The sequence below is a fragment of the Pavona decussata genome, unplaced genomic scaffold, assembly GCF_977016875.1.
Source record: "Pavona decussata unplaced genomic scaffold, jaPavDecu1.1 SCAFFOLD_366, whole genome shotgun sequence".
Lineage (NCBI taxonomy): Eukaryota > Metazoa > Cnidaria > Anthozoa > Scleractinia > Agariciidae > Pavona > Pavona decussata.
Genome location: NW_028145742.1, coordinates 3,740,080 through 3,761,448, shown reverse-complemented (window position 1 = coordinate 3,761,448; position 21,369 = coordinate 3,740,080). Strand labels below are relative to the sequence as shown.

The 21,369-nt window shown below is 39.1% G+C and overlaps 1 protein-coding gene and 1 long non-coding RNA gene across 2 annotated transcripts; one reads left to right on the top strand and one right to left on the bottom strand.

The window, feature by feature from the left end:
• The first annotated feature begins 9 nt into the window (after window positions 1-9).
• LOC146452904 (replication protein A 70 kDa DNA-binding subunit-like) lies at window positions 10-21,127 on the top strand. Its single transcript, XM_085097750.1, has 24 exons — window positions 10-161; window positions 306-362; window positions 1,702-1,757; window positions 2,706-2,740; window positions 3,428-3,536; window positions 3,757-3,920; window positions 4,379-4,438; window positions 4,513-4,591; window positions 5,069-5,146; window positions 6,227-6,329; window positions 10,201-10,269; window positions 11,846-11,950; window positions 13,738-13,825; window positions 14,156-14,223; window positions 14,562-14,633; window positions 15,563-15,638; window positions 16,744-16,825; window positions 16,921-16,988; window positions 17,078-17,139; window positions 17,535-17,597; window positions 18,320-18,433; window positions 19,356-19,463; window positions 20,132-20,221; window positions 20,568-21,127. Exons 1-24 carry the CDS (start codon window positions 138-140, stop codon window positions 20,670-20,672), a joined length of 1,935 nt encoding a protein of 644 aa, XP_084953876.1. The 5' UTR covers window positions 10-137; the 3' UTR covers window positions 20,673-21,127.
• LOC146452905 (uncharacterized) lies at window positions 10,639-11,486 on the bottom strand. Its single transcript, XR_014859713.1, has 2 exons — window positions 11,233-11,486; window positions 10,639-11,140 (listed from the first exon to the last, which is right to left on the bottom strand). It is a non-coding gene; the product is annotated as an uncharacterized LOC146452905 (long non-coding RNA).
• Window positions 21,128-21,369: the final 242 nt, after the last annotated feature.

Here is a 21,369-nt window from a genome sequence, read left to right as displayed (position 1 = left end):
AAATACATTTTAGAGCATGCTCAAGAGGATAGAATGAATTTGGCGCGAGAATTCTTGGTGAAATCGAGTTTGTTTCACCATTTTCGGTTCTCGATCTAGTTTTTGGCTCTGGAACAGGTCCTGGAACGGCGTTTAAGATGTTGACGGAAGGAGCAATTCAGGTATCTTCCCTTTGCTTTCTTTCATACGTCACGTCTGTGTCAGAACGTCAATGTTCCAGCCATACCTGTCTCTAATTTTTCCCGCGAACTTTCAATTCCTTTCATCGTTCGATCTGACCTCATTGCATTTGGATTTCGTTGCAGGATATTTTATGCAAACCGGCCGAACAGCATCCCCAGAAGCCAGTGTTTCAAATATTGGTAGGTGTAATGTGTTAACGGATCTGGAACAATTCACCGCTAATGTTTTAATATGTGGAGGTGATGTAAGCTGACTGTTAATTACGAAGACGAAGAGACGGTTTTGATATCAGTCTGCATTTTATACCCAGTCTGCAATCTGCAGTCTGCTGTCTGCATTTTATACCCAGTCTGCAATCTGCAGTCTGCAGTCTGCATTTTATACTGACCGTAATGGGAATGGGGGTGACATTAGTCTGTGGGCAAGCTCTCCATTAGGTCAGTCACGAGAGAATTAGAGCGTCAGCAGCAAGTGAAGCAAGCTGCGAGAGGATCGCTATAATCCTCTCATGGCTGACCCAAGAGAGCTTGCTCCCAGGCTAGGGTGACATAAGCACAAGCACAAGACAGTTTTGTCTGCCATCTTGTTAAGATTGATGGGAGCTGGTATTGAGAATTCTGTCAGGAAATAGTTTTTTGGTGTGCATCTGTCCTTATGCTTATGTAGCTAGTGTTTTCAATTGCTCATCTTTATGTTTAAGCTTATGTCCTTGTGAAAACCATCCTTTATCCATACATTTCCCCCTACTTTATAAACCTCCCTGCAATGGCCACCTCTCCATAATGTCAATGGCTAGCAAAATGGGTGCCCGACCACCAAAGTAACCTCTCCGTAGTATCCACATAACAAACAACTGAAGAACTGTGGATAAGAAAATACTACAGTAATGCTGTTTTGCTGAGCAAAGGTCACAAAAGGCAATGCCTGTTGTGAAAGGTCTCTAATTGACACTTGTGTTTGAGGAAACAGTTAGGTTAGACAGCTCAGGGTTGGAAACTAAATTTTGAGAGCACTTGCTAACCTTAGAAATCATTCGCCCCCAACCTGAGATCACTCCCCTGAGAGAAATATCTCAGTCTGGGAAAGTACTCCTACAATTTGATATAACAGTACATAACTGAGAAAGAAACATCTACATTTTGAAACACTCAAGAAACTTATCACGTGTCAACAAGAAAAGAATGGTGATTTATGTTTACCAGCAAGGTTGCCCATTGCCTATCAGACCATGATCTACTCCTTCAATGAAAAATCTCCCTGAAAAGTTTGAAATATGACAAAAGATGACATGGCGTCACCTGCATCAAATTTGAAAAGTGGTTATATTGATAGAAAGATGCTTACTTTTGACCTTGTTTTCGGTAATGGTCTCAATTGTCATTGTGTAAACAGAGGTGTTAATGTTGCCAATGGAACCCCATCTATGGAAACAGTGCCTTAATCAAACATAGTCATGGAACTCAACAAAGGTTTAATTTTGTCATAAATGTTTCTGAAAATGTTGTTTTTTTTACACAGGGAATTAAAAAGATCCAAACAAAAAGCAGTGAGGGGGCAGGGAATGATCGTTACAGGTACAGTAGTAGGTTTGACAGTACTTTGTGTTCTCCTTTACTTTAGAGCTATTCCCAAAGATCCAAGATTTATGAAATACCGTGAAATAACTACCTGTAAACAATGAGTATTCTGGTTATTGTTAAAATTCCTCCCAGATATAAGCGCACCACTACGTTTCCTTATTTCATCAATACTGAAAATTTTTAAAGTGAAGACTGATGGGGTTACAAATTCGTAACCAAGAATCAGCTTCATGTAGTTAAAATACAGTTTTTTTTTTTGCCTTTTCTATTGACAACTACTATTTTTTAGTGCAGCTGAAAAGTTGATAATACCAATCAGAAGCCAACCACAAAGAATCATTACAGTGCCTTAAGGGATGTGTGATATGATAAGTAGGGCCTGTCCCTAGTTTCCAGGATTTGTTAAAGAGATTATACTAAAGCATTGATTTAAGGAATTAAACATAAAATTAAGATTACAGGTTATTTGACCAGCATGGCTACAACCCCTTCAATGAAAACCCTCTTTGTCTTAGTTGCATATTCAAATGCAGCACTCAAAAATTGAAAGCTCTGACATAAATTTACAACAAATTTTGAAGAATCATACTTGTCTAGGGAAACACTACCCGTCAAAGAACATGTTAACAATGGAGAATTTAACAATGGAGAAGCAAAAATTTGGCAAGATTTTCAGATTCTGTGGACTCCGGGTTGAACATTGGATGTCCTTGTCCACAACTAAAGAGCCTGTGATTTGGATCAGCACTTACATTTTGCTTGACATGAAAGTAAGGCATTTTTTCTGTCCAAAAAATTGAGCTGAGTCTTTAGTAACATGTCATACATGCCCACAGCACGACTGTTTTTTTTTTTCCACCAGCAACTCAATTATTAGTATGCTGCTTCGCTATGATTTTTAGTCCATTTATTGCCTAATATATTTAGTTTATACTTTGTCAGGCTTGTGCTATCAGATGGTATAAACCTCTATACCTGTAAGTATCCACATTTTTAATTTTCTAAATCTTGTCAAGATTGTTATTTCCTTGCGTACAATGAAAACCTCTTAACATGACCACACAATGTGCCCTGACATATTAACTATGTGGTCTGAGTTATCGCTTTGCTATTGCGAAATTGACTGTATGAGGTTTTGTGGGTTAATAATGGTTGTGATTCAAAGTTCATGTTTCATTCTTGCGATGATCAGTATCTGAATGTAGTTTATTTACTGCATGACTGAACTTCTCAGTCACCATTTCTCTCTCTCTCTTTTTTTTTTGTAGTTGTGTCAGCTCAGTTGTCAGAGAGATTTGTGAAACCCAAAAGAAAACTAAATGACTCACAGATTCCACAGGGCTGAGAGGTTTATTGTGCCAACTCTTATAGCAATCCTGTGTACTAGTAGGACATGCTGGGACATCTAGGAGATGTTGGGGTGAACGCCCTAGTAGGTTCTGAGTTAAACAGCAATAATTGCTCCCATTATTCCTGTCAAATTTCTGCAAGCCTTATGGAAAATTACACACTTCTCCCTGGTATAAAAGCTAAGGACACGTGACAGCTAGCGGAAAATCATTGTGAAGTGTTGCAATTACTATAGGGAAAATATCTAAAAATACTATAAAACAAACTAAGGCAATAATGCTGGTGCTGTGTCATTTTTTCTTGTGTTATTTTAGCTGCCATGCTAGCCACCCAGCTTAACGATTTAGTCACATCCAAAGAAATAGAAGTCAAAGCTGTTGTTCAGTTGGATAAATACATCTGTAATATTATCCAAGAGACCAGGTTGGTATGGAAGGTTCATTTAATTTTGGTTCAAAGAATGGGATTTCCTAAAGGCTGGTTTACACACTCTGATTTATTGTCCCAACGGTATTTATTTAGTAACAGAAAATTTAACATTTCATTGATTTGGCAGGGGCTTTGCTTGAGTTTGCACATAGGATGACTTGTTACAAGCCACTGGAAACTATTTAAGTTTGTGTTTGTTGCATTTAATGTGTAGGAAAGTTCTGATTGTTTTGGAAGTATCTGTCATAAAACCTGCAAGTGAAGTGATGAGTAGGATTGGAGACCCAAAGCCTTTAGTAACGGAGTCCAAAATGGATCAACAGCAGCAGCAGCAGCCTCAACATAATGGCACTGGACCAAGCCAGCACAACATGGCAGGTATGGCTGGAATCTAACATGAATCAGTTCTTTTGCTATGAAAACCTTATTTTTGGGAGGTTGGAAGCAAGCTGTATGTCATACACTTAAATTTACTATTATCTGGTCTATACACACATATCATAATTGTACTGTTTATTGTAAAGGATTAGGCTGTATATAGTCCACAGTGAATTTCAAAATGACAAATGGTGGTGAGAATTAACAGCCACCATCTTGATTTCATAAAATTATGGTGAGTAAAACCTGTGGAGAGTATCAAAACTAGTAATGGGGTTGGAGGATGATGTGGTGAAGATGGGTTGAAGAGATTGGCAGTAAACAATTTTCCCTCTCCATTTCAAAGAGAACTAGATAATGATTGTACTTAATTATGTTATGGAGATAATAAAATTTATGTGTGTGCAATATGTTTTGTGATATAGATATCTCAGTCATAAATTTGTTTTGTTTAACAGATGGTCACCAACAAAAGCCTCCTCAAAGAGCAGGCCAGGCATTTGGACAGCAGTCCAGAGGTAAGCATGCTGTTGGTCTTATCAGCCATCTTAAAGGCGAACATTAGATCACCTTTTTTTTTTTTTAATCTCAGGTGGTATGATGGGAGGTGGACAAGCAGGAGGACCTGTCCCCAGAGGAGCTGGGGGACTTGCATCTGCTACATATGGGAGGTACCATTTGTTTATTTGTTTGAACTGAACCAGTCAAGAGAAATATCAGCAATACTCAGTTTATGCTGTGAGGTTTGCTGATCTGAAAGAATGGATTACATAATGTTGCTGTAAGTTTTAGACTTGTGGGTAGATTCAGCATGTTGCAGTCACCCTTCAGATGTTAGCAATCATGCTACAGTTTTAAATTCAATGCAATTCCTTGGGGAATGCACTGTGCCTCTGTTGTTCACCAATAAATAAACTCTCTGATTTGTACATTGTATGGGACAATGAATGAATGGATCTTGTGATGGATATCTGGCATCCCCCGCAGATTTTGCAGGGGAAGATGACATCATCACCAACTTGCAGAGGAGAGAGCCTAGGATTGAGATCTTGGAATGCACTGCCTAATCTTTGATTAGTACCAGTGATAGTTATGGGGGTTGTAATGAATGTATGTGAGACGGCTTTAAAATTAGAATTTTGTTTTAGTCACCAGCAAATGCCTCGGGGAGGGAGTGACTCCAAAACTGTTTACCCAATCAGCTCACTGACACCATACCAAAACAGGTAAACAGTAATTTACTGACCAGGGCCCGGTTGTTCTAAAGCCGATTAACGCTAATCCCCACTTAAAAGTTAACTGAGGTTTTCATCTGGCTCCTTAAAAATGCCTTTAAAGGCTAATTTTAAGCTAAAGGCATAGGAAAGTCCAAGTCAAAACTGAGGGACAAAAATCTTTTGGAATCATCCTTACTGATTAGCAATTAGACTCCAATCAAAGTTCACGTTAACCCAGGATTAGCTTAATCGGGGTATGAACAACCCGGCCCAGGAAAAAATGTACCTGCTATTATTGCACCCCAGTCCTAAAAAGACTACACCAGCCACTACAGGGTAACACATTTGTCTTTCTGCTTTGTGGTAGAAAACCTGGTAGATTGTTTTGAATAGAGTAACTAGACCTTTTCATTCATCTTACAGTATTAGTATAAGTGTCATTTGTAGTTTCAACCTAAAAGAAAGGGGAATACTTCAGAGGAATAGAGGAAGCAGAAGGGGCAGTGATATGCATTTTAATTTCTTGCATCTTTTACAAATTCTTTAGTTAATGACCTGCATCAGGTCAAAGAACTTCAATAAAAGGGCTAGAAAGACCATCATCCTTACTGTAAGATATGATCAGCAGCACGCTCAGAATTTAGTAGTGAAATTCAAGAGTTTTAGATATGGTCTATGAAGATAGTGCAGGAGAAAATTAGATCTATTCCATTCAATAATTTGTAAATTTGCAATTAAGTTTGATGTGATTCAAGGGTTTCGCTAAGGATTTGATCAGGGATTGGTAACTGTTTTTTCACACACAGGGTAGAATATTTTGTATTTAACTTCACTATTAATAAAAAAAAAAGTGGTTGAGAGGCTTGTGTTGTAGAGTTCGAAAATGTCTCTGTAAAGTTCACACATCTTGGTTTGCTGCTCCGTTCTAGTAACTGTCCTTACGCTAATATTGTCCATGTCACTTCACCTTGCAAATGTATTAAGAGTGGACCAATGAAAACTGGATGCTACATAATCATCCAAACCACTTTATTATGCTTTGTTTGTTTGATGCATGAAATTTGATTAATTTGGTCTTTTGTGACCCAGGTGGACCATCCGTGCTCGTGTAACAAATAAGTCCAACATACGTACATGGAGCAACTCCAAGGGGGACGGACGTGTATTCAATGTTGATCTTGTGGATGAATCGGTTTGTGCTACTTTTATTTCAGACTACAAAAAGGCTCTTTGTCCTTTTTTCACTTTGAGAAACTTTATATTGTTGATTTCTATTAAATATTCTATATTCAATATCTGCTTGCATCAGCATGTAAGATCTGATAAAAAAAAGGATATGATGTAGATGGGTGCAATGCAGTTCTGCAAGTCTTATTATATAATTTATATAATTTACATATATTAATGTTGCAGTTCCTATTACTGTAGAGTTAACTAGATATCTCAACAGACAACGAGATATTTGGCGTAAAGGGGGAACACTGCTCTGTGATCGGCATGACAGACGACTCCCATAGCATGACCATGATACCTATAACTTATATCCCCAGCACTATTAACTGTATTAATGACCAGCGCTGGATCGGACAAGTTGTAGGCAGGTCCAAAACTAAAACAATCTAATAGCTTAACTCTCCATTGGACAATGAAATGTGCAGTTCCAGAAAATATCCATACCCCCCCCCCCCCCCCCCCATGGAAGGTTTTTTTATTTTAACTCCCCACCCCCTCGGAATTTCCGTTCCAGAGGGTTTATGATGACCCCCCCACCCCTCCGGAATTTCCGGGTTTTTAAAACCCTTCTCCCTGAACCCCTCAGAAGTTCAAAATCCATTTACTAAGAAGACTAACAAAATTGACGACGTGCACTATTACGATCAATTTTTTTTATCATCGATGCAACGTCGACTACTCTTAAACTAGTCCAGCTATTTACAACACTTCGCTATTTTACTTGTTTATCCTTTTGCTAAAATTATATCCGGAAAAATTGGAAAAAAATCTAAAATGGTCGATTTTTAGGTCAATAAAACACGGCTTAATTCTTTGTTGTTGCGAAGTTTACGTTTATAATTTTCTCGCACGTCACAACTTTTCTTTTTCACCTAAAAATGACCGGCCTTTGCAAATAATTTCCATTTTCATTATGACCTCCGCAGAAAAACGTTTGCTATTACCGCGAAGAAACTGCTATGAATATAAGTTGCACATTGAATATGGTTATTTTACCTGTAAAATATAGTTAACTAATGGGAGCTTAACACAACCTTGGTCCTTAGTGCATATCAGTGACTTCATCGCCACTAAAACATCTATTACACTCATCTCGCACAAACAGGGACCTTGCGTGACATTACTTATTATATGGCTGCCTTGTTCTGCATAGCAGAACATAAACTGACCTTTGTGTCTTTGAACAGTACTTCATTACAACTGGACATTGTTAGTAAAGGTAATCGATACCAAGGTATGCTTATATCCATTAGGTCCGAATTGCGTGCCTCATTGTTTGCCTTGCGAGTACACATTGCACAATAAGTTTTATCAAGTTTACTTCGCCTTAGTGCTGTATTTTGTCCCACCACTCCCTTTGCCCCCTATTTCAATAAAGCTGGACTACTGGCTTGGGTGCACACCTGCCACTTCCCTTGCATGTTGCAGGCTGGGTGGGGCTCTCGCCCCAACTTAGCTTTCACTTACACCCGGGTGGGGACGCACCTCACTCGCTGGCTCATCCATACTTTGCAGGGTGTGTCGCTGCCACCCTTGTTACGTTACTTATCATTGCTAGGGTGTGTTGCTGCCACCCTTGTTGCCTTACTTGTTATTGCTAGGGTGTGTCGCTGCCACCCTTGTTGCGTTACTCATTATCACTAGGGTGTGTCGCTGCCACCCTTATTGCCTCCATTCGCAGGGTGTGTCGCTGCCACCCTTGTTACGTTACTTATCATTGCTAGGGTGTGTTGCTGCCACCCTTGTTGCCTTACTTGTTATTGCTAGGGTGTGTCGCTGCCACCCTTGTTGCGTTACTCATTATCACTAGGGTGTGTCGCTGCCACCCTTATTGCCTCCATTCGCAGGGTGTGTTGCTTCCACCCTCCATTTATGCTAGGGAGCACCCAATGTCTTTAGTCCCATTTACTGCCAAAGATTGTGTTGTGTGTATTAATAACTACTATGTTTAGCGACAAGTTGTTAATACGATGCTGGATTTTAATTTATCAAGTAGAATTTTGAAGAACTTTGAAAACCCAGTCGAAAACTGGCTGCATGCACAAGAATATTGAAAGCCGCCATTGTGAACAGTTTCAAAAGGTTCTCCTTTCAAAACTTCAAAATTAATTAGTCCGTGGATTCACGTCTCGGCACTGAGATCGTGAATGAAATGAATTTGAGAAAGAAACGAAGTTTGTGTTTTCAACGTTTTATGTCAGATTTTTATAAAATAAACGTCGCTGTCTCACATCCAACGGAATTCAGTCTCGAGCAAAATTTGCATACATTGGGAAAGTTTCCCATTTGGTGCCGCGGGATCAAATTTCAACTCCAATGTTCATGGAAATATCTCTGCAGAATCTTTTCCCTTTCTTCCAGAAATCTTTTTTGTGAAAGATTGCATTGGAGAACTTACACGTTTTGTGGCCGCGGTAATATAATTTTCCATGGGAAATAAATTCATCAAACACGGCAGCGCTGACAGCACGCGCGTTGTACATTTTGTCGTGTCTGAAATAGATTTCAACTGCAAACTAGCCTGTGGAACTACGAGAAGGCCATGCTCATCAAAATAGTTGCTTTGTTCAGAAACCTTTTAATCTCCTTATTTGATGCTACAATACGAGTAAAGAGGGCTTTTATTTAATTCGAAACTCAAACTTTAAACGATTGTGAAGTCAAAGCCGTGCACGGCAAGATATGAGGCTGATTGATCGTGCCGCGAAGTCGAACTTCAAAGAAAAATACTTGTCACGCGTTACTTTCGCTTATCAGGAGGATTAACCAGACAACACTTCTACCAAAATGTCTTTTTCCAGACTGATTCGTCGTTTGCGCTGCTTTTGTGCTGGATTATAATTATTTTTCCGCAGTGACCACTGAAAATTCTTGTCAGCCAACTTTTTGCCTCGCTCAAGATTTTTTCGTGAATCTCCTTACCCTCTGGAGAAATTCTTCATAGGAACGCCCCCCTACCCCTCGGAAATTTCCATCTATTAACCGCCCTCTCCCTGAAAATCTCCATTGACCTTCCGTGGGGGGGGGGGGGGACGGGGGGAATGGATTTTTTCTGGAACTGCACAATGAAACCTTCGGCCAGCATAGTGCAAAGAGTATTTGGTATTTTTTAAAACCAGCTCAAGCCTAATAATTATTCTGCAGTGCTACGGGCCGCCTACGCTGGCACATGCTGGATAAAAGCATACAACGAGGTTCAAGGTTATAGAGCTAAAAATAGCCTAAAACACAAAGCTTAGGGAAGTCGCTACAAGACTTAACCAAATGCAAGCCTGAACCCAAATTTATTGAAAAACAACAGCAAAACCTCCAAAGGGAGGGAAGGGTGGGGATTACAAAATAGAGACACTAAAGGTAGACCTTACAGTAGATAAAAAAGCAAGCGAGTGATACTTGGACTTTTACTAGACCTTTTATAGTTAGACATATGTCTTGGACTAAGCCAATGGCAATTAAAGTACTATCAAACACAAAAGATTCACATAGCGCTGAATGAGACATGAATAGAGGTATTTATACCTTTTAGCCATAAAAAACGAAGGATGTAGATGTAGCAGACAGTATTGCAACATACAAGAAGAATATGTATAATAAGGAGGGTAAAAGTACTTTCATGTCCAATTTACGTTGCGTAACATCTAATGGTAATGCATTTATATACTGCATTTTCTATTTATATATATTCAAATGCGGTTTACATCAGCATATGTCCATTAGCGACCTCATCCTACCCACCCAACCCATGAAATCATGAAACAGCACAAAGACCAGACCAGCACACCGGGAACTCTATGCCCTCTCTTTTAATGAATATTCATAATCTATTACAGGGGGAAATCAGAGCCACTGGATTTAATGATGTTGTGGACAAGTTTTATGAAATCCTGGAAGTAAACAAGGTTTGTGATGTAAAGGCTGGAAGCTTTCATTTCTTAATGCGACAATGTTATCACATCATGACCAGTTAGGAACAGGATTAAGGTGTAAGGTTTGACTTTGATTTTAAAGGCCCACCTTCACCCAAGAGTCATTGCGGTGGTTTGTTTTTGTTTTGAAATGCTGTATTGTCCAAACGCGTGATCTTATTGGCTGTACGAACTCAAGCGGTTCATATGGGTTTCCTCTACGACTCATGCTGGAAGGAAAGAATATTTGTGATCGCTTATTGCTTTCTCACTCGACTCCCGCTCAAATAAAATGGGGGGGTTTTCATATATGAAAACTGTTCCTCGGCGCGCAATACATCTTGGGTGAATGTGGGCCTTTAAAGAGTCTCTGTCAACCAGTGCGCTTTGCAGGCGTTGAGTCGTGTGGCGGCCATTTTCGCTTATATCGAAATTGCTGTTCTCAGAGTCCTGGCTTTTTCTGAGGATCTTCTGCGCTATGTGAACGATTTACGGTCCGGTGTGTTAAGACATCATTGCATCATAGAATTTCTATACATATTTGGGTTTTTTTTATTAAATTAAGTTTGTGCCAAAAAAAACCCGATTTTGTTGTGGTCGGGCCAACTGTCGCGATCTCCGCCAAAACAAGGTAGGCTGCCAAAGAATGAAAAAAAACAAGACGATTCTGTTACGAGAGAGCACTTTCAACCTCTGGAACCAGACGACGATTGATCTTGGTTTTCAGCAAAACACCAATAGCGAATTTACGGAGGTTTCTTGTCTCCACGCTTCAAGTAAAGTGGCATCGCAAACCTTCATCTCGACACGGACAGCCACGGTATTTCTCAGATTTCTTTGAACACATTGTTGAACAGCTGCGAGTCTAAAAGGCAATTGCAAAATAAACAAGCTTACATATTTAGGGATATTTTCGTTCAAGATGTCGTGAATAAATTTATCTAGTTCTCTACTCACCACGCAGTTTAGTGGGACCGAAATTTGTTGACTTGTCCCTGAATAAGTCGAAGCAGCTTGTAATCTTCGAGTTGCAATTGCAACCGGAGAGCCATAATAATTTTCCTCCACCTCTTCCTCTGCCGAATCCTCCATTTCTACTTCACGACTTAGGTCCACCATCTTTGAAAGTGTACTCAACTGATCCTTTGACAAGAAGAACTTCAAGAGCTTCCAAACATGGCTGCCACGCTGAGGAAGCCCTGGCGTAAACGATAACACGCGCGCAAAGGCCTGTGGTTGAAAGAGACTCTTTAATGTACTTTCTAAGTATTTTGTACTGATACTGCATGAGGGGGGGAAGTTAGGTGGACAGCGGGAGGGCTGTAATTACTAGAGACAAGACAACACAAGATGATTTATTTAACTCAGCTCAATTACTGGCAGAGTGGTTCATTTACAGCAGCTTAGGATGGTAAAAGCAACTGCTTCATGGGGAAATAGGTTCTTATATACTATTTGAAAAGTACTAGTCAGTCAGTCAGGCAGTCACTCTGGTTGTTTGTACTAGGTGGAATCAGTTCCTACTTTCAAATACCGGTAAATCTTTTTCATTGTTGTCTTGTTCTTCTAGGTGTTTTATATTTCCAAATGTTCTCTAAGGACTGCAAACAAACAGTACTCTTCAATCAAGAATGATTATGAGATGTATATTAACAATGAAAGTATCATTGAACTGGTAAGACATAATCACTTGTTCTGTAAGGATATATTGCATCTCTGTATAATAGGGTAGTTAATGCCCTACCTAACCATGGCATTTTGGCTTAAAATTACGAACCAGTCCGATTACTGTATTTACTCTTTTGATTTAACTCCATTTAGTAAATAATATCTTTCTTAACACTTGTCTTCCATTGTTGTTGTTCAGCCTTGAACCGTGAATTTGGAGTTACCGGCAGTGTCTATGGGGATCCCACAAGGATCAGTCCTAGGACCGACACTGTTCATGTTATTTACGAATGATTTACCTTCTTTGGCACCTACCGGACCCGTCTACGTATATGCAGATGACACCACCATATTTTGTATCAGAGAAACAGCTGATTTGGCGATTGCGCAACTAAATAAGGCCTTAAGAGAGTTTTACAAAAATTATTATTGGTGCCTAAACAAATGGTAGACTTCACATCTCAGCAAGAGTGGGGTGTCTTGAAAGCGAAGACCCCCAAAGACCCCAAAACTTGAAAACGAAGACCCCCCGATTTTAAATAAATAACATTTGTTAATAATACTTAGTTAATACTCTCCTATGGGAGGTGATACGCCCTCTCATCTAGTAACCTCTCTCCAAAAAAAAATTCTTTTCTGGAATTGAAAGTAAAGCCTCAAAGTCATATTCTTTCTCAAGTGCCTAAACCCGGGGAGTGGAAGGGGGGCTTTCATATGAAAGGAGCAGTGATGCTCGTTGAAAATTTGGAATTAAATCCCTAAAGGAGACCAATTGGGGCATGGCCCAAGCTTTTTTTAACCCCTAAAAGACCATTTTAAAACACAGACAAATAAAAAAAATTATATTTTTTCATGTGCAACCCTTAAAGAGACCTTCACGGCTAAATATAATGGTGTATTGTCCAGAACACCTTAATGCCCCGGTACCTAAACTAGTGTATGTACAAAATACATAATTTATATCCCTCCACTCCACTCCCATGGCACGGGTGGGGGTATCATCTAAATATACACAACCCTAACCACACATTACAGACAACAGGATTTTGTATGCTATTAATCATTGTATTCACTTTACCTGATATATATTTTAATGTAGATTAGGTTAGTTTAGTCGTATACACATGGATAAAGATAATGTATGTATGTCAACTCTCCCTCGTAAGCGACCACCCTTGGGGCACGACAAAGTGGTCGCTTACGGAAAGATCAACAAAATAAGCTAATACTGGATTGATTGATTAATTAATTACATAAAAATATTACCTTGGCAGCTAAAATTAGGCAAATAAAAACTAATTTATTTGATTTTTTCCATCTATTCATTCTTCTGATGAAACTTTGTATTGATAACATTTTGGAACAGATCACTGTAACAATTCCTGTTTACCTACAGATCTAATTAAAACCATCTTCTCTGTCTGTAAACTGTTATTATCTGTCAGCAGTTCGGGGTAGTATCATTAAAAATTGAACTTTTGTCACTTTTGAGTAATGATTTACTAACGATCATATGTGATTATTTTGGGTGAATGCTTACCGGAAACAGAAAACAAAAGAATATGTGTAATTTCTGGCCTAAAAAGTGGTCGCGGTACCTTAAGAAATTTGAGTGGTGGTTGCTTACGAGAGAGCTCTTGAAACAGTATTTAACTGAGAAACAAAACGGTTGTTTATGAAGTGGTCACTTATGGGAGGTGGTCGCTTACGAGAAGTGGTTGCTATGAGAGAGTTGACTGTATGTATGTATGTATGTGTAATAGGAGGTTACTGTAAAATTAATGTGCTTTTCAGTGTAATGATCCTTGTGACTTGCCGACTATCCAGTATAACTTCATCAACATTAGTGACCTGGGCAACTGTAATGGAGATGACATTGTTGGTAAGTACTTCAATTTTTAAGACTGTGTTCTGACAGGAGTCTAATAGCATTTGGCATCCAAGAAACTTATATGACAGAGATACGTACTCAATCAAGTTTTGACTTGGCCTCCACAAATTTGACAGCTTAAGATCCTTATTTCAGATCTTTTTGCTTTGCTTTCAATACATACCTGTGTAACTCTCAGAGTGGCTAATGAAGGATGCATAGAATAGAGAGATGTACAGTATTTGTAACATTTTTAAAATATGTTATATGCAGCAAGAATGGCAGGCTGAGCCTCGTGAGTTATGTTTATTGAAACAGAAGGAAATGCATTTTTCTTGACAGACATTCTTGGTGTTGTGATCAACATTGATGATGTTACACAGATAACTACAAGAGCAACTAACAGACAGGTTTGTGAAATGATTCCTATATCCTGTTTGTAATTTGTCACTTTATTAATATCAGTCCAACCACAGAAATTGAGTGTGTTTCATCTGAAACAGGCTATTATATTGGATAGGGTGTCCCTCCACTTGAGGTTTTGAACGCTGTATTAAAAAAACTTATCTTGTTCACCCAAGAAACAATAAGGAGCTCTCTACTGAGAAACTTGATTCAAAGGTGTCGGTGCTTTATGGAATTTGAAAGTGTTGGTTTTGTGGATGGAGGAAAACCGGAGAACCCAGAGAAAAACCGATGCGATATTATTATCATACTCTTATTCAGTATTTTTTTAAAATATTTTCAGATATCAAAGAGGGACATTACGTTATTGGACAGATCAGAGAAGAGTGTTAGAGTAACTCTCTGGGGCGATTTTGTGAGTAAATTGTTACTAATCTGATTTGATTGAATCCAGTAGCAATTAACAAATACAATACAATACAATTTAATTTGCCCAATACACAGATACATGTAAATACATAAACCATCACTGTTACTAACTAGAAAACTCTAGCAACAATGTTTTTTAACTCATGCTAAAGCTCATGGTTCCTATAGGCTAAAAGTTGATGTGGGTGAAGCCAGAAGCCTGCGAGCATTCTTATTATGTTGGCATAATTATTTAATTAAAACTTTGGCAAAAGTGGTTTGTTTTAGTTTTGGTTTTGTCTTTAAATATTTCTGTAAGTTTCAGCATGTGTGCTCCAAAGACAGTCTGGAAATTATAGTGCCATTCTATAACCAGCCAGAACAAGCCTGGCAGTTGCATTGTCACTGTGTTTTTCTGCTGTTCCAATGTACAATAGTACTGTTATTGTCTGGCAGAAAATAAACCTCATAACTTACCCTGTGCTCAGATGTGTTGCATTATTACAGTTACTGCCTCACTTAAGTGAAATGTGGGTGCCTGGCCTGGGATACCCAGGGGCTTCCACTGTGGCCAGCCAGCCCCTAGATAGAATACTGCCCCCATGGCTGGCAAATCCCCGCAACCCAGCCGTGAGCCCCCACTCCAAGCACCCGTCACACTGATGATACAGTGGAAGGAAGAAACATAGGGGATGGGAGGGGGGAAGACGCGAAAATGACCGCTCCGCACATCGATACCCAAACGCTCGACGAAGAACTACAAGATCCCAGCTGTGTACAAAGCTACCACGAACCATGTGAGCCTGCACTTATGGGATTGACCGCTGGAAGCCCGCTAAGCTCATGGGCCGCTTGATCGCTAAGCTCGTGGTGGTTAACTTAGTTAAATTACATTTAACCAAATTTATTAATAGTTGCAACAACTGTTCACCTCAGGCTGAGAAATTTGAAGAACACATTGGAAAGAATCCAGTTCTTGCCTTGAAAGGAGTTAAAGTGTCAGAATTTGGAGGTAAATAAAAAGTGAATTGAAGGAAATTTTACCAACATTGTTAATGACTGATCATATCACATTAGCAGGAAAATAGGAGGAGAACAAGAAAGACATACTGCTTTGTTGTAGGTTAAGCAGTCAGACAGAAGTGCATTGTGATTGGTGAGAGTGATTTTCCAGGAGATGGGAGCTGTTTCTAGAATGTCATTTGACAGTGTCAACCCACACTCTTCATTTCAATTCTTCTTGTTTTTCTCTTTAAGAGGGGAGTTGCACTCAGTAACTTAATATTTAACTCTTGACTAGAACAAACGCCACTCAACCGTTGCCTACAACTACCTGCACCATACAAACAACTCATTGACAACATCAACGAAACAGACAAACAATAGACATTTCACTAACAAGACCCACAGACTTTTGACTAACAAAAGATGGATTGAAATTCACCAGTCACTTTTCACAGTCTTCACAGCCAATAACATCACGGCTTATGGACAAACGACCAATAACATCTCCACTTCGTTGACCAATCACTTTAACAACCAGAGACATGTATACCACCTACTGACATTCCACAATTCACTTATTGTTTTTGTTGTTGTTGTTTGATGACTTCCACTCAGGTTGTCGAAATGTCAGTCAAGTCATCCCAAACAGTCCTTCTCAGGACTACACTCACCCGGATGATCATAATTTATGTACTTAAGTCTTGACTAGTATACATGACTAAGTATTTAAATGAATGTTGCGTGATGTAACGCACAAAATGATGAATCAGAGAATTAACTTAGCGCTGAGATAAACCCACAAATTTCAGCTTAGCATTAGCCCTAGGCAGAAATGGGAAAACATGCAAGCCAAAGAAAAGATCCTCTGTATTACCAGTAGATCAATCACTGCTCTGAGAGCAGACAGGAGGAAACCCTTGGTGATAATACAGCAGCATTATAGAATAATTGTCAGGTTCTTTTTAATCTGCTAGAAGTATGAAAAACTTTTAAAAAAATCTTACTTGCCTTAAGTTACCTAGCCAGGTCTACAATATTTTTGTCGAGTAACCTCTATCTAGATTGTCTTCAATCAAAATGCACATGAAATATTTTCTTTTCTGCCTTCTTAGGGCGCTCTCTGTCAATCCTGAATTCTACCAATGTGATGGTTAATCCGTTGGATCTCAAGGAAGCACACAATTTACGCGGATGGTAACACTAATATAGTTTTTGCCGCTGTTACAAACAAATTTGAGGTGTGTATTATCACAGGTTTTTGGATCTAAATTTGCTTTTCATTTTGGCAGGTATATGAATGTGGGCAAAGATACCAGTATTGAGTCCATGTCTGGACAGAGATCCGATGGCTCCATGGGTTAGAACCTAATTCTAATTTTTTTTTAATAGTAATGTTGGTCTGTTGCTCACTGGCACTCTGATGTTGGATGTACTTTTTCTTGTTAGGTTCTGGAAATTACAAGACATTCAAGGAAATGAAGTTAGAACAACTTGGAATGGGAGATAAAGTATAGCATTTATTCAATACTACTTTTCAACTTTCTTGTCCAGTAATTTTGTTTTAATCAGATACATTGTTAAATCAGCCCGCAGAGTAACAAATAATAAAGACATCATAACTCAATCTTATTAAAAAAATATTCAAAGCTCATTTACTTGGATGCCTTTTCCAAATTTATTCAACAATTTGTGGCCATACATCACCTGATTAGGCCACATTGTGCCTTTGCTCTCTTTTTTTCTGAGCTTGAGCTACCTGTGGGATCTGTTCCTTGAGTGATTTCTACAGCATTTATGTGATCTGCTTCTGATTTGTAACAGACGGGGAAAAAACTCATTCGCATTTAAATCTTGTATAACATATTGCATGTATAATGTCATTTCGCTGTTGTTTTTACTACAGCCGGATTATTTCACAGTAAAGGCCACTGCTGTTTTCTTTAAGAAAGACAACTGTATGTACAAGGTAATAGTAACATGACTGAATGGTAGAAACAAGAAGGGGACTTTTTTCTGAATTGTCAATTTGCGATCATTTCAAACTAAGTAGCAGTAAATTTGTGCAACCCAACAAAATGAACTTCTTAAAAAATTCTAACAAGTGCTCCTGTCATCTTTGAGGGCCAGTTATTTTATTGAAGTCAAACTTAGACCATGGTTCAAGCCAATCAATGGAAATATGCATTTATAATAATTATTGCTAATGTTTTTCTAGTCACTGTCAAAGTTGTACTGTTTAAATCATGTTATTTTGTAACTTACAAAATTGATTACAGTTGTTTGGTTGATCAAGTCTTAGGGTGCGTTCGATTGACCCTATTCCAGAATAGGAATACATACAATGATGAAAAGAAATCCCGCCTGAGAGGATTTTGGAGTTACTAAAATAAAAAATTGCTCTTAAATTATCATGTGTCAGTGAAATTTTGGACAAATCTCTTCCCAAATTTACTTGAAAAGAGAAATCGAACAGCTATTCTGCTTATTTTTATTCTGGAATACAGTCAATTGAACGCAACCTTAGATTTTTCTTTCTTGTCTCATTATTATAGTATGGGTAATAAAAATTAAATCATGCTGTGGGTTACAGTTTTACTGAATGGAAAATAACAGTAATGCATTTTTTTTCCTTGAGCAGTTTACCGCACCTTTGAAAGCCCATTTTTGTTTCATGTTTTTTATCACCAGGCTTGCCCTTCTACCGATTGCAATAAGAAAGTTATAGAAGAAGGAGACGGTACTTATCGCTGTGAGAAGTGCAATAAAACCTATCCCGAGTTCAAATATCGTCTCATTTTATCTGTAAGTATCCTGTGGTGAATTTCCCATACTCGTGCAAACTAGGTCTCTCTTGCATCCGTCCTTGCCTCGCTGTTACCATGGGCGCCTGTGTCTATCAAGCCACAGGTGTGAGCTTTTGTTTAGGTGGACGTATCAATTACAGTGCGGACACTCAAACCGTAAACAGTCAAGGCTTTTCTTCGCCTTTTTTTTTTTCAAATGCTGTCCAATCAGAAACTCCCTTGAAAACAATGACTCTGACCTTTTTTAACAACATTGAATCAGAAAAAAAGATGTAAAGTTCTTAGCGAGTGATAAATTTTCTTTAGTCTGTTTATATTACAGAGAGAGAAAAATCCAAAAAAGCCTTAGCCGTTCACGGTTCGAGTGTCCACACTGTAAGAAGGATGTTTAAGATTTAGGGGCCTTATTTTTCCCCACCAACGCAGCATTAAAACAAACGTTTGGTTTTATCAAAAATACTCTTTAAGGTGGTCAATTTACCCTTCAACTCCGTTGATAGATCCACACATTTATTTCTAGAGAGTCTTACCTTATGAATTTTTGTGGTGTAGTTAAAACTTTCTGTTCCAGTTAATTTATTTTTCATCTCCTGTTAGTTGTCAGTTGTATCTTCTTCCATCAATGGTAGCAGTTTATTTTGTTTCAGGTATAACTGATGCATCTCTAACTCTCGCCAGGTTCCAGCAAGATAGCTGCTGTCGTTTTACAAAATTTGAAACAACGTTTTTACCGTGCTTATTTTGCTTATTTTTATTTTATTTTGTGCTTATTTTGTGACAAAAGCAAAGTCAGGATTTTTAAAGCAAAAATCACCTTCAGCCAAATGTGATCTGTTCAGCGTTGCTTGTAGTAGTGTGAAAAACTTAAAAAACGTGTGCAAACCAAGTTTTGATCATTACTTCTTGTACTTCTTTCGCAGACTAACTTAGCGGATTTCAGTGATAACCAGTGGGTCACCTGTTTCCAGGAGTCAGCGGAAGCCTTACTCAACACTAGCGCAAGCGAAATTGGTCAGCTAAAGGACTCGGTAAGATTTCTCTTACAGAATAAATGAATAATGGCTCTTGGAATCTTGCGTTGGACAATGTTTGAAGAGTCGCTTGGTGAAACCGGACCCCACGCCATTCTCATTCAGTCCACGGGTTACTTTTTGGCGTTCTCTCTTTTCATTATTTTCGTCTATCTTGCGTGCGCTAGGTTTACGAACTCAAACTGTTTCAGAATCACAGACTGTTCGGTCATCTTTTTCCTCACCTCACACACCCTTTGACATAATGTGCCGGGTTTGCTCGCTTTGCTTATTCGCCCACAGGATCGTGTACTGAACTAAAGTTTTCCTTACGTTTTAGGCACCGAAAGAGCAAAGAGACGGCAGATTTAAGGGAGAAGGAGGCGCAGGATTTGCCCTCTTACACCCGCTCCCCATCTCCCTCCGATTTTGTCATCTATCGCTTTATAGACTACGAAACAGAGAGAAGCGATTGGACGAAAGCGTAAATTCTCGCCTCTCCCCAGTCTCACTTTTCATTTCCTCGCTCACTCCAGGGTTTCGTTCCAAAAACCGCGGGCGTTGGTACAACGGATCAATACATAAATAAGGACTGTTTTGCAGTACCTTACCATATATTGTAGTTGTTAGAATGGTCTCTTTGTTGGGTTTAAACTGACAGGTAAATGTTATTTATGTTATGGCAGGGTGATGAGCAAGCCTATGATCTCATCTTTTCAGAAGCAATCTTCAAGACTTACAACTTCAGGATTAGGGCGAAAATGGAGACATACAACGTAAGACATCTCAAAACCAAGCTACCTACCTTGCGGGCGGTTTTGCTCTAGCAAAGGCAAAAACTGTGAAAAGGGAATAAGGGAGGCTGCAATTGCTTAAGGTTGTTGTTGTTTTTTTTGCGACTTCACCGCCTAATTCCAGTGAGCAATACCGTCAGTTTGGTGGCGAACTTATGATAATCAAAGTTTTCTCAACCTTGGCTTAGAGGTTCCAGTTACTAGCTATTTGTAACACAGCACAAGACTCGGAACTGACTCGGCATTATGCGCCTTCTGGCGCGCGGAGAATTGATGATGATGATGATGGTGGTGATAAGAACTGACTGGTTTTGTATTTTCCCCGTAGGATGAAACTCGGCTGAAGTGTTCGTGTGTGAGTGCAACTCAACTGGATTTCAAAAAGGAAAGCAGGCGACTAATTGAGGAGATTAAAAAGCTTGAAGCTCTTTAAAGAACTGCCAGTGTATCGATCAAGCTCTACTTCATTGCCTTATCGAAAAGTCTTTCCTTCGTCAGAAGTAGGCGATTATCTCCAACATGCACATGTATTTCTATTATGTATATTTCAATTGTTGTTGTTTGTAATGGAAGAAACTTGCAAAGTGAGCTCTCCTTGAGTTTCTCGAAGTCTCAAAAGTAAATTTAAACGTGCAAAGATTTTCGATGCTTAGCAACTACAGTATTTGTTGCCTAGAACGTAGATGTCGGATCAGAATGTCATCGTCTGGCGACGGTCTGCGCCGGACAAGGTTGAGTTGAGGAACTGGACTGAAATATCTTGAATTTAATTGTTTGGTCACCTTACGTCTCTGTAATATTTTTGAAGCCTTTAAAAGATCAAATTTCACGGAATATGAGACTTAACAGCTAATCAAGAGTTCAGTAATAAAGAGTTTATGTCACTTATTCGGAACTTCCTTGTTTGACGCCCCCTTCCGGGCGAGCCTGGTGTATTCTAGTCTCCCTCGCATCCGTTCTGTGTCTCGTCACGCAACGCTCCTCCTGCACCTTGCACATCCCCCAGAGAGTGAGACTGGTGAGAGAATGTACCCGCTTGCCCGTAAAGTTTTCAAGTCTGCGCGTTCTTGCGGACCTACAGAAAAATAAGGGGCCAAAATGCCCGGGGGGAGGGGTTACTCCTCGGAACT